At 41.2% G+C, this 14,314-nt stretch overlaps 1 protein-coding gene across 2 annotated transcripts; it reads right to left on the bottom strand.

The window, feature by feature from the left end:
- Positions 1–248: 248 nt before the first annotated feature.
- LOC139654079 (mitochondrial dicarboxylate carrier-like) lies at positions 249–13,731 on the bottom strand. 2 transcript variants are annotated; one of them, XM_071531104.1, is made up of 11 exons: positions 13,169–13,731; positions 8,457–8,576; positions 7,163–7,277; positions 6,978–7,026; positions 6,256–6,297; positions 6,115–6,158; positions 5,955–6,025; positions 4,282–4,440; positions 3,391–3,468; positions 3,204–3,260; positions 249–2,494 (listed from the first exon to the last, which is right to left on the bottom strand). In XM_071531104.1, exons 1-11 carry the CDS (start codon positions 13,256–13,258, stop codon positions 2,393–2,395), a joined length of 927 nt encoding a protein of 308 aa, XP_071387205.1. In that variant the 5' UTR covers positions 13,259–13,731; the 3' UTR covers positions 249–2,392. The 2 variants fall into 2 exon arrangements, with proteins under 2 accessions (XP_071387205.1, XP_071387213.1); XM_071531112.1 differs by having other exon boundaries at positions 4,348–4,440.
- Positions 13,732–14,314: the final 583 nt, after the last annotated feature.

The following is a 14,314-nucleotide window of genomic DNA, read 5'->3' as shown; positions in this document are numbered from 1 at the left end:
TTTATGTCTTTAATTTGTATGATAAATGTCTTTTTTTTTCCTTTGAAAACATGAATACAGCTTCTAGGGATGAGTAGGCATCATTTTATTTTAGGCGGCTGTGAGCCAAAAAGGCTGAGAAACACTACTGTAGGCAACCATTTTATTTGAGTGCAGTATAAAAAGTCACGTATGCTACCAAAATAAAGGTTTCATTGGCCTCACATAAAACATTATCACATAACACAAAAACTGAGACGTTTTTAGTATTTTAATTCATTAGTATTTTAATTCCAAAATGATTAGTTCATGATCTACAAAATACAAATTCACAACCTCTCACAGTTGTGACTCCCTCCAGTTTCAGTTATCTGCATTTGCGTAAGTAGGGGTTAACACCACTTCTTCTTATGGCTGATCTAAATCACATTATTGAGAAACTCTCGAACTGAAGAACATGCACACAAACACACACACAGCCATTCTCTTACGTAGCATTGACTTTGTGGCTCATCTCATTCACACTCTAATCTTTATGTTTATTCAGTCTTGCTGATTGATCCCATCCTCTCATCTCATTTGACCTGGGGAAAAGGTACAGGGGAAACACTGAGAGAGGATCCTTTTGGTTGGTTGTGTCTTTCAGACCCAGCTAGTGGTAGGATTTCATTCTCAAAGTACCATACTGCCCCCTGGGGGACAGACACTATAAGGCAACATGACATGACAAGGGCTCCATCAACAGAGCAGGTATGGCACAGAGATAACGCTTCAGTATCTCACCATTACAATACTGAATCAAGGTCAAATCTCCATCGTGAGAAAATAACTTGCTACAGTCACAAAACATTTGGAGGATCCCCTCTGTTGGAACCATTTGTCATGAACATTTCTGTGTATAATTTTAGAATGTGTCAAAGTAAACAACATAATCCATGTATGTGTGCATGGTGTGTTTCTATGCAGTGTTTCTACACAGCAATGTACATTTTTGTCAGTGTTGGTGTGGGTTTTCATAAAGTGCCTTATAAAGCAGAGAAGCATCCTGAGTCATGAAGTCATGAAATGGTAACATTACAGTCAAGAGGTGCTATTTCACTGTATAGCAATTCTCGAATAGGCTTCATAAAGGGCTCAACAAAAAGCGTCTCTATTGAGAAAGCAGTAAGGGCTCAAGTGGTCACACAGCATTCCTTGTGAACAGACACTGAACCATTGTGCCACACGGCAAATATAATACGCCAAATGTACCTTCAGCAGGATTTCGACAGTCTGTTCTCACTGCTTCACTATTCAACCAACCTCTCTCCTTGCTTGAAAACACTAGATGAACAAGCTTGGTCCTCTTCTCCAATAGATTCAAGAATGAAATGATGAAAGAGGTTTGGAATGAAGCAAAGAGGAATCAAGTAAAAGCTATTGAAATGTAGCCCTATGTGTTAGTAGGCGATTTCCAGTTCTAAAATATTAATGTGGTGAAAAACAAGCAAAAACAAACAAATCAACACTGAGTAAAATTTGGGGTACACCACAACAGTTGGTCTTGACTGGCCGCAATGATTATTATGTAATTCCATAATAGTTCATTCAGTCTTGTTTTGGTAATGGCTTTTGGAGAAAGTGGTAGACAGGTAAGAATGGCACTGATGAAAATGCTACATTATATGCTTTGTAGGCAACAGTAAATTTTGTTAACCCTGCACTAAAGCATGAACACTGTCCCGGCTTACTATGGCACTAACAAACTGTTGGAGAGAAGGTCTATGGGGAACACTTTCCTGGCACAAACTTTAAGCATTACAGAGATTAAAATATAACAAGCCAGAAAATCTAATTCTGAATTAGTCACAGGCAACATTCACTCTGCCATCACCATGAAATCAGAATTCCTTGGGCCTCCTTTACTCAAAATCAACTCAATCTTAATACATCTCATCCTGTCCCTTACTTACCCAACATCATACTGTACATCTAGATTTATCTATACTACTGTATATCTATATTAAACATTTGATAAAGCTAACTTTATGCTTCCATTCTAACATGGGCAGGTCACTCTAAGGGTCCAATTAAGACTGTGGTTTCAAGCATGTGGTTTCTTATCATCATATTGATGATTAGACCATGGGACTCACTCTTACCAGAGGGTTAGGGCTGCTATGAATGTCCATAATTATGTAGCGTCCCGTTTCCATACAACAACTGATAAGACAGAGGTAGAGCGAAAGGAGTAGGAAAACGTGCACAAGCCCATACAATTTTAATTTACTTCCTTTCTTCCCTTCTTTCCTTGTGACTTATAAGAACAGAGGAGTGATGGGGAGTTGTGAACGGCAGTAGCAGCCAGTGGCGTGTCGGTTGACCTTGCAGGGGGGTTGAAGGGTTAAAAAGGGTGGCAGGTCATGGAGCATGCTCAGGAGATGATGCGGATGCCAAAGTTCTTCTTGAGCTGCTCCAGGAAGATGAAGGTGAGCACTGTGTGAGGAATCAACCGGATCCCTGCTGGGACGAGACCCTGCAACACCGTTTGAAGACTGGTTACTATTAGTAGTTAGCTTGTTGTCCAATTACATCTGTGGACTTAAAGGTGTTAAACCATTTAAAGATTTGGTCTGTTATTGCAGAACTTGTAATATAGTGGGAAAAGGTCCATTAATTGGCACAACTGTTTGAAATATACACTACCAGTCAAAAGTTTGGACTATGTTTTTCATTATCTTAAAGCCATTTTGATCTAAAGGCTTATGCTTAAATGCTTGAAATTTGTTTCTTAGACAAATATAAAGCGAAGCTGATGCCTATGTGTGGATTCCAAACTTTTGACTGGTAGTATATGCTGTGTAATTTAAATGGCTTAGCAGTTTGCCAGCTACATGCAGACCACTTACTACCACTGAAAAAAAAAGGCTTAAAGCCATTTCTCTGCCCAAAAATGATAATATCAAGGTTCCCTCTAAGACATGTTATTGAACAGTCCCTTTTCTGAAAGGGCAGTAAGGAAAGAGGACATACGATTAGTTGTTTAGGCCCTTCACAGTAAAGATATGATGGGGCAACCTTGACAGACCTTAAACGTCTTTGAGCCAGGATTAAAAGATTAGATAGGACAGGGGTCTTATCTTTGACTGCTGTTCTACAGCCAGAAAACAGCTCCAAGTGGTCAGGCAGAGTTAGCATCAAATCATAGTGACGCTTATGTACAGTGTGTGTGACTGGGTTCTAACCTTGTAAAATGCCAGGGGACCCAGCTTGGCAGTTTCTTGTAGGCAATGCATCACCCCCTGGAGACACACACACACACACACAAACACACACACACAAACACAGGGTTAGGGAGAAGAAACCAGAGAGGAATGAGAAGATACGAAGAAAAGAAGAGAGAAAGAGAAGGGAAACGGGGGATCCACTCACTGTGTACTCTCCCTTCGAGTTCATCAGCCTTGTCTTCATCACATCCAGAGGTTGACACAAGAATGTTGCACAGCCTCCCTACAGATAAACAAAGTTAATGTGTATTTGAGTGTGTGTGTTTGCGTGTGTGTGAGTGTGTGAGAGAGAGAGATAGAGAGAGAGAGAGATGGAGAGTTAAAGATTAACGATTAAATAAATCATAACAAACATTGCAAATCTAGGGCCCAATTGCAACCTTGACTTAAGCACCAAGCAGTAATTTTTTACTAAATGAATGATGATGGTGTGACTCCTGGTCACATGTATGCTTTCCATCCTGGTGACAGATGCTGTGACAGCAAGACAAAGTGTCAGGATGTTGTGGGAATTTCTCAGCTCTCTGTGCCCACTGCCTGCTGCTGTTCGTATTGGCGATAGGCAGACCCACCAAACGACATATAGGCCAGAAATTGACGCACAAAAATGCACAATCAAGAACAGATTGCACTGCAGGCTTAGAAAGGAGGAAAGGAAACATTCAATAAACACTTAATTGGTATGTGACACAGACCATAACAAGTGTTTGCACAAAGATATGGCTTGTCAATAAGTTAAGAAGTTTTCATTAAGAAAGTGCATTGTGGTATAAAACGTAACTATCAGTGATAGGTAAAACTGCAGAACAACTTAAATCATTATAGTATAAATTAAGTTTATATCCAATTAAATTCCCAAGGGCATGTTGCCAATTCAATCTTTGTGTGCTTTCATCCTAAACAAAGCTGAATTAAAAGTATTTAAAAGGCAGATGCAGAAAGATGAAAAGGAGAAAAGTCCATGGCCCATTTTCCACTTTACCCACACAATGCTGAGTGTACACATCAAGAGGTCCCGATCTGAATAGAAGGGCACATACGGTATGTACTGATCTGAATCCACAAAAGACCAATCTAACCAATGAGACAACCTGATACTCACAGCAATGAAGCTGGAAAGGAAATGTGTGAATATGTTGTCTCCCATCATGCCGGTTCCCAACACCAGTTGCTTGGCCTGGTCATAACACGCCAACTAAAAAGGTGGAAGAATATGGAGGAGAGCGAGGAAATTAGTGGCAAATTATGGCAAAAGGACCATCTGTTCTATCTGAAAATACAAATTCTATCACATGATGCTGGCCAGGGACCCTATTATTATCAACACAGCTTAGCTTGTTACAAAGGCTTTTGTAATGCACTTAACTGTTTGTTTTTTCAGACAACCACAAAGAGTTTTGTAAGCAATGTGTAACCTTGAGTGTTATGAGCTTCAGAAAAGCATGTAGGTTCTGTTGCTATTATCAGTCCATTTATAAAAGTAGACATATTCTACAATCACTGGATCAGTACAAGTGATTAATCAACCTCGCCAATGTTATGCATGAATCTGTATTTTGGTATTGTCCAGATCCAGTCCCTGCAATCGGGCATCTGATGAAAGGTCTTATGATGAATATAATTAATCCGATAAGACTAATGACTCTCTAGCTTTTGCATTATAGGTGTGGAATCAAGGTAGACTCTTCAAAATAATGAATGCTGTGGCATGTATTTATACAAATTATGTATACAAACATACTCTATCTGTAGCCTACAGTCAATCAATAATAATTGCTATGAAAGTTTGGGACTCAATTAATGTGAATAGTTGCACCAATACTGCAGTTTCACCGAGGTTAGACCTACAGTCTGAAACCAATTTCCTTTGGTTGTGCTTGCCAACACCGACTTTCTAAAAGTTAAGTAAAGCTAAGGCTGCAATGTACTAATCCATTATGTAATGTTTAAAGGGGACATTTTGAAAGAGTATGCTATTCATCTAGGAAATTGATTCAGCAATGATAAATTACATTTATATTCAATTATCTTATTGTAAGAGTTATCGATGGACTCTCAATTTCACACACCTTGTAACAAAATGACTATTAAATGTCTTGTTAATCATTAACAGAAAAATTAATGATAACACTTTACATTACAGTTCACTACTTAATGTTTAATTATGTAGTTAATTAATCACTGAATAGCCAATTGATATATTAGATAGTTCATAACTCATTAACATTATAATTACCAGTGGCTGCCAGAGAGGTAATGAATACATCACACACATACATCACATAATGATAAATTAAACTGTCAGTTAATGATGCTGTTCTTGATTAATTAATAAGTGCTTAAACACTTATCAGCATAAGCTATTGCTTAATAGTGACTATGAGGTAGTGAGTAGCTAACTGATATATCATTCAGTGAATTCATTAATCAATGATAAGCATCAACTAGTGAACCATAATGTAAGGTGTTACCACATGAATTTATCTTGTGTTTGTGTGATATAATACATAGAAAAGTGAAAAGGTAAAGAGAAAAACACTGCTCTTTACTGTCCTAAGAAAGCCTCAAGCTTTACAAAAATCTGCAGGAAATTTTAAAGGACATTTAAGTTGCAAAGCGTGTACCTGCAATACCAGTAAGGTTGCATGATGGTAAATTTCAGTGATCTAAATGATCTGCAGAGTTCAGACTATGAGCAGTGTGACTTGCCTGTCCCACAGTGACCAGCGCTCCCCTGCTGGAGGCCATGGTGGCTCCTGAGAACAGTTTCCTCACACCCTCTACAGGACAGGACAAAGGTTAGGGGTCAGACATGGAGACTGTGTACTGTGTCCTCTGCATGCAGTTACACATTCTGCTTGTGCGTTACCTTCTCTGAAGACTCTGAAGAGCCCATCAATGGCGTGTTTGTAGCTAGAAGAAACACACAAACACACATTAGCAGTTAACATGTGAAAGAGTTTTAGAATGCCTTGGCAAATTTCCAGTTTCCAGAGTTACAGCTACTCACTTTCTCCTCAGCTCTGGTGGCAGTTTGACATCATTCTGCATTCTGCAAGGAATCACAGTTCAGTTGACAATATTTAAAATGCAATATACCAATGAACCTGGATTTTAAAATGATCAAGGAGGACACATTCAAGTTAGAGACTTCTTTCCAATGCAGTCCTTGAGTGTAACACAATGTTAAGACACTGGCAGCAGTCGAGAGTTGAGAAATAAAATAAATGGCGCAACCAAGTTTTTGAAAGCTACACCTGTCAGAAGCATAATACATAAAATAAGTATAACAAGTATAGTGAGCATAATAATTTCATACATTACCCTAAAATAATGGCAATCAGTTATTCTAATGGTTCCCTTTTTAACAGCCATTTCCTGAGGCCTGTTTGATATTCGGTGGTACTTCATTCCAATCCTGTGGCCTCAAAAAAAAAAAAAGGAGTCTTGACTGGCCTTGATCCTGAACTGCTGCTTAGGTTTATCTCATCATGTGACCCTCCGATAGAGTAGTTGGGAGTCAAGTCAAATAATTACATTACCAAGGCAAAGTTGGGCAATTGTTATCTCAATTGGTAACCAGTTTATCTCTTGAGAGGGCCTCTTACTTATTTGCTCTCCCGGGCCAGGACCCAAAACTAGTTTTCATGATAAATCATCATCATTTTCATGATGTTTCATTAAAACATAATTTTAATTGTGTGTATGTTTAATTAGATGTTTAATTTTTACCTGACATTCACCATGTCTGCTGGCGTGCCAACAAAACCACCAGTGAAACCTGTTGGCAGAGACAAAAAAAACATTAGTGTGTGCACGTGTGAGAACCTGCGTGGGTGATATGTACTGTATATGTATATACAGTATGTGTGTGTGTGTGTGTTGTTGTGTGTGTGTGTGTGTGTGTGTGTTCCTACCTCCGAAGGCTCCCAGCAGGACCTTCTGGTAAAAGGGCATGGGGCCCTGGCTTGTGCTGCCCATCATGTCCCTCACTGTCTCATAGATGGCAAATCTGGTCAGGGAATAGGACATCTGTGGAGAGGAGAGGAGAGGAGAGGAGAGGAGAGGAGAGGAGAGGAGAGGAGAGGAGAGGAGAGGAGAGGAGAGGAGGATACATTAAGAGGTACAAATGACAATTTGAGGGGCAGACAGGTGTACAACATAAAACAAAACAAATAATGGACATAGAAATGATAGCGTAATTGGGATTAAATTGGGGTGTACAATGAAAAGAGGAAAGGAAGAGGAAGGTAAAAAAGATGAAGGAGTCCATTTGAGGGCTGAATCCTGTGTTCTCCTCACCATAATGTCACACTGTTGCTTCATTCAACCACCAGGAGGAGTCTATGGCTACACAACCCAGGAATTCAGACATAGTTTTGAGTATACAACGTCCCGGTCAGCTATGTCAGCTATATTGCATCTGACAAACTTTACCTTGCTCTCCTCTCTATTTTTATCATTTCTTAAAAAGGCATGGGGATACCATATATAACCTCAGACTTTGGGCTTACGCTATCCTGCTGCCACAAAAACACAATTGTAGTCAGGTGATAGCAAGAAAATCAATCACAAAGTCACTATTGCCTCCAGATCTTTGAAAGGATCAGTCATAATAACATGTTTCAACAGCCAACCAACCTGAGCCAACCAGTTTTGAATGTTCTTCTAATCTAATTAGAGTTACCAAAAGCTTATTCTGATGTCAACTGCCATGTCTTTTCCTCTAACCACACAAAGTGATAAACTTGGTTGTGGCAAGGGCGAATAATATTCAGCTCAAACTTAATTTAAGCAAGGGAACAGGCTGAGAGCCAAGCACTCGTTTTTGGTGGACCATGTGTAGAGGGAAGAAAGCAAAGTGTGAAAGTCAGTATCATTATAAAATCAATCAGTACAAAAGATATAATCTTATAATGATAGATGTGTGTATGAGATAATAATGAGAATAAAAAGGCATTTATTTTTCATAATTATAGACAGAGATACTGCAGCTGACTAAAGAGACCGCAGAGAGCCATCAGTGGACTAATGTTTATAGGAGAGATGGGATAACGATTAACATTAATGGTGCAACCACCAGACTGAAAGGATAAGCCATTTTATGTAATACTGACAGAAACTCACACAAACAGACACACACAATCACACACACACACACACACACAGGCACATGTACACATGCAAACACACACACACATACATACATACCTGTCTGCAGAGGGAGGCAGAAAGGCCACTGTAAAGAGCCAGCAGTCCGTCATTCTTCACCACATGAACGGCCATCCCCATCATCCTCATCTTCACCTCCTGCTGGGTCTGCAGGTGTACCTGAAAAGACACAGTCATGCATTAGCATTGTTACCATATTTATTAACATGCTGGACATTATAATAACATTGGACACATTTAACAATTGATTCATAAGCCTTGCAAGTCTACACACATTGGGAATACACCGTCCTGTCAGGGCTGAGAACTGACCCAGCAACCTTTTGGGTAAAAGGCATCCTCTCTACCGCTTGGCCTAGCTGCCACTTGAAATTCTTAAAGGTTAAAACACTACTAATAGTGTTTAGTGATATTCCTGGCAGCAACTGCATGATTACACACAAGTTGCAGCAGCTCGCAACTACAATGGGTGAACGGTGAGCCTGAAGGAATGGAGTAATGACTGTGTGACACAAGCGGTTGTCACACACTAACTCTCTACAGTGGGTGGACTGTAGTGTGTAGTGTAGTGTACCCTGAACACGCACGCACACACACACACACACACGCCTAAACATACACACACAAGTGCACAAGCAGCCTAAAGCATGGCCAACTAGCTGCTTTCTATGTATGTGTGTGTTGTCAGAGGAGCTCAGTATCTCTAGAACTGGGCTCTGTTCCAAGTCTGGCCTCCATTCAACCAATCAGGAGTGGCATGGCCTTTGCCCTCTGTTCTAGCCAACCAGTGTTTGAGCTGGAAGGCCAATGATCCCTTCAAACCACAGTATTTTTTCTCCCTCTCTCATCCTCTCATCACTAACCTAAAATAATGGCTGTTTGATTCAATTCAAAATTCGGGTGTCACAGCAGCAATGTACAGTACAGTAGCAGAACAGAGAGAAGGTAATACAAAAAAAATAGAATAAGAATAGTGCAGAAAGGGTCTAGGCAATATACATAACAATATAAATATAATACGATTAAAAAGTGTCTCAATGTCCAAAGTGTATGAGGGGTATTATCCAGTGTAATAAATTTAAATTAATACATTTTAAATTGATTTAAAATTGAGTCCGGGGATATCATTGACATGTACATTGGTTTTTATCCTCATTTCATTGTACCCGACTTGAGTGTTTTCATATCAATGCATGCATGACATTATGCTCTGCTTACTGTCAATCACCTGACACACACAGGCAGAAATGGAAGCCTGAAAATAATCCCTCAAAAACATGTTGTCTCGCAAACCTAATTGTCATATTCATGTCTTTCATTCACGTCTGTCATTTAGGGCTTCTTTACTAGCTGGGACAGCTGTTCATTTCAAGCTAGGTTTGACACTGTAAAGTTTCTATTAAAAAAAAAAAAAAAAGTAAATCTTAAAAAATTTAATTACATGTGGCAAGTATTGCAAAAGGATTTGAGGAAATGTTAACAATGTGTAGACAGAAGTAAATGGGCTATAACATGACACCAGTATTCTCCTTTAAGGCCTGAAAACAGGAACAACATAACATAGTCTTGCTTAAAGGAGTTGAGACACGACCACATTGAGCCATCAGCATGCAAGCACGCACGCACACACACACACACACACACACACACACACACACACACACACACACACACACACACACCCCCTAGTGACAAGGACCTGGGTGAAAGCTGTTCTTGTTATGTTAGGTCAGGTAGATCTTGTTTGGAAACACACCCAGATCAGATAAGGACAACAATAGGGTGACCAATCTAATTGGGGCAACAGAAATCTGAGTTAACAGGAAATCTATTAAACAAACATGAATATGCATTTCTCGTGGTGTGTGTGTGTGTGTGTGTGTTACGTCAAAACCCACTTCCCTGCTTTGGACCAAATTGCACTGCAGTTACTCTAAATTTAGATGCCCTGCAGTTAGATTTTATGGGAATGAGGTAAGTGTAGAACATTGTCAAGACATAACTTGCTCAGGTTTAAAGCTGTTGCTGCGAAATCACCATTTGTCTTGCAACAGAGCACAAGACTATCCACTCTCTAGAAAATAAGTAGTTAATTTGGAAAGGCCAAAGAAAGATCTACTGACTCCAAAGCCTTAATATCGGGATCATAATTAGTTGCCCGGGAGCACAAAGCTGAGCTCACTCGTTAGTTCACTGGTTAGTTCATTCATTGGTTTGTTCATTTGTGAATTGCTTTTTGCAATGCACAATGCTTAGGGAATTGGGGTTTGCACTCTTTAGGCCGTGCAGAGCCCTGGAGTTATGTTCACATTTTGCACACTCCTTGGCCATTGACTTCTAAAATGTTTTTTTTTTTGTGGGCCAGAGTCATGCATGGTCCCATGTGGCATCACGCCGCATCAAAGTTCAAATAAATTTAACTTTGAACCCCCCCGGTCGCTGACCTGCCAATGGCTTTACAGCAGGCAGTTGCAGTACACCTGCCATCTTTGTAATCTTATGATGATTTCCAAAATGGAGTAAATGTCAATCAGTCCTTCCCCTCAATTTAATAATCCCTACCATCAGAAAAAAAACAGTATCTCACATGATAAATTACATCACATTACATTATACGGTATTACAAAAATCAATCTGACAAAGTGTCTCTTGTGTTTCACTTGCTGTCTCTTAAGATGTATTGTGCAGGTTGTTACATGGAGTGTGCAGGTGGATACAAATTCTTCACTGGTTTTCATTTAGTGCCATTTAGTGTGCTGGAGAGGCTACAATATTTCGCTTTTCAACATGGCAAGCATAGCACAAGAGCCATGGTCTTTTGCTGAAATAAGAACGGCCCTTAAGAGCCCTGCATAACAGAAATACAGTGTGCGCTCATACACCATGCAGTACGGTAGAGGTCAAACAAACAGCTCAAGGTTGGTGCTCTGGTCATTCACATACCAAGATGTGATTTTCTACCTGTATAGTGGCTAAGTCGATGCATGAATTAAATATTTTGTTCAGCGATTCTTAGTTACAACAACACTGTGCTACCACAGCGCTTTGGTGTTAACAGGTGGAGTTCTTAAAGCCAACCTAGTTTCACTCACTCCAGTCATACACACCCCCACCCACCCCATGCCTCCACCCAAGCACCTAGAAAGCGCTAGCACACTTGACATATTTTGTCTGAAGCTGCTGCTGATGTGCACATGCCTGTGTGTATAGCTGTGTGTGTGTGTGTCCTTGTTACTGGTTGCCGTTGTGTACAATACAGCATGATGACTGAACCACAGCCCGAGGGGAGTAATGCAGCCACACTGAAAACAGCTACTACAACGCAGACTCAAGGTTAAGGCACTCGACTTATCTGTCCCGCACAGGCCAAGACATTTATAACCAAAGTCCATAACAGACCAACAGACACGACTTTGGTCAGCAACTGCAACATTTGTCTGTCCTAGTGAGTGAGTTGAGACGGGGTCACAGTCTAATGCTTCATACTAACTCTACTTTATGTGGCAGCTACCAAACATGGAACAAGTTACAGCAGAATTAAAGTACTCAGTTTTTGGAGATGTTCACTTTTCTGCCAGGTTAATCTTTCTGGTTGAAACATGTTGTTCCAAGCCACAGGATAACAAAGCTGAAGACCAGGATTAAGCACTTACATGCAGCGTAGTAATTACAGACTGTGTCTATATCATTACACACCACATGACTTCCTGAGGGCCATTTACTGGTATCAGGGTCATCCTGCAGTGTGTGGTGCAGTCCTCAGTCCCGACCCTATGGATTTAATGAGGTTATCTAGCAGCCGAGAAGTGGCATGCAAGTAAATCGAATGAGGATTTTCTTCCCATTCACGCTTTCTCATTTTGGCATTAGGTAGACCGACTGTGACTGTCCTGAAAAATGTAAATGAACAAAGTGATGTTTAGTCTAGTATGGGTTATATAATGATTTACTCCTGTTTACTCTGTGCAGTGCACTGAACCAAGAATGAACCATCCACAACCCCACTGGGTAATGGACACACACACACACACACACACACACACACACACACACACACACACACACACACACACACACACAGAGCTGCTGTCATGTGACAATACGGAAAGGAGAGAAGACCCTCTTTGGTCAGTGTGGTGCAATTACCATTTTATAAGTATATTTTTAACTTAAAAAAATATATACTATAATAGACCAGTGCATGGTTTCATTTGGCAACAACAAAGAATCCAACATCTATTTTCCATTTTCCTCCCATTCCTCCAAATTATGGACAAACAGCTGATATTGCATTCTGTTCACCAGTTTTCTCCTTCAGGGAGAGTAATAGAAAATTGAAACACTGAACCAGAACAAATACCACACACGCCAGAATAACTTCCCTATTGAGCTCTCCCCTGCACAACGTGGTATGTGGAAGCTAGCTGAGATTGCGTACGCCCTATATTTTGTCATCTTTGGACGGGGAAAGAAGTGAAAGTCGCTGTAAACATATAACAGTGATGCCAAAGGCGATGAAGGATATCAAGGTCACTAGGCTATAAGCTCACTGAATACCAAACCACACCAGAAGTCCTTAGTATAGGAATACTAGCCTATATCCTGAGTTAACTGCAGCACTGGCTTATGTGGCTCCTCTGTTCGGGAAACAGCTGGCAGCCTCATCCTCAGGCCTGCAGCCTCTAGACGTCGGGGGTTACAGTAGGCTAATATAATTCCCTGCATCTGTGCCACCACCACCACTCCCTCACCTTGATGAGATCCAGAGGATGCGTGCAGCAGGCGGCCCCGCACGACGCCAGCCCCCCGAAATACCACCGCGACATCCGTTTCTCCGTCATGGTGTCTTATCTCCTGAACCGTGCTCTCGACCCGATGTGACTTCCTCCCGATCCGCCTCAGCACGCAGCCTCTGCTCGGTGCCCTTCCTGGCCTGGAAACTAGCTCAGTCTGTGTAGTCTCTTGCGGTTTAAAGGATACGGATAGCCTCGTTAATCTTCAAACATTCCGACGACTGGCTGCGCCACGGACCGGGGGACTTTGGGTTCCAGCAGTAACGCGCACACGCGTACCGCATCATGTACGTGCACGCGTGTAGGCCTGCGGTGTGTAAAGGCTATGCACTGTTGTCTCTTGATCAACAACGCGCGATAGCAAGCAGTTGGCAGTGGGGAGTAGTGCAGCCAATTGCCACCGCGGACTGCGGAACTGCCTACCCGCGCTCTGGCCCGGTAGATCCAAAGGTCGACAGTGTGTGTTTGTGTGTGTGAATGCCGGTAAAGCTCTATTCCGCCACGTCTTTCCTCAGCTACTAGTCACATTCGCAGGGCAAACTCGCAATCCACACTTTCATCATTGTCAAACTCTCCTGGGGCTTTAAAGTGACACGCACCCCTCGTGCAGCTGTACAGAAATCCGTGAAGCTCATCCTGTCTCTTTAAGGGAAACGAAGTCAACATTCTCAAGCATGCAGAAAACTTCTGAGTCAATTAGTTACCTTGTAGCCCAACTGTGACAACGTGGTTTGTATACAATAATCTGAAACGTGTGTCTCCATCATGTGTAACGCTTTTCATGACAGGCACACTCGGGTCTGTATCGCTGCAGCACAGCAGCATGTCAGAGCATTTGCACTCAGTCGGGCAAGTGAGGCCCGTGTTTAAAGAATTAACCCTTTGCTTGTGAGCCACAAAACAAACAGGCACGATATAGGTTTGGTAGAAAAATGTATATGTGACTATATGTATTGAAGTATGTTCGCATTCAAACAATAGAGCATTTCCCTGGGTAAAACTTTATCATATGACAAACAAACTTGCTTGCTGCATTGTTTCCCAGCTCTTTGGTATGCAGTGTTGGACTTGTGCCAAGAAAAGCCAGCGCTGAGCAAAGCAAAG

This window comes from Centroberyx affinis, unplaced genomic scaffold (genome assembly GCF_046629955.1).
Source record: "Centroberyx affinis isolate AG114_WGS23_722 - 3 ecotype Tasmania unplaced genomic scaffold, CSIRO-AGI_Caff_v1 ptg000141l_1, whole genome shotgun sequence".
Lineage (NCBI taxonomy): Eukaryota > Metazoa > Chordata > Actinopteri > Beryciformes > Berycidae > Centroberyx > Centroberyx affinis.
The sequence above is the reverse complement of the archived record's forward strand: the minus strand, read 5'-3'. Positions and strand labels throughout refer to the sequence as shown.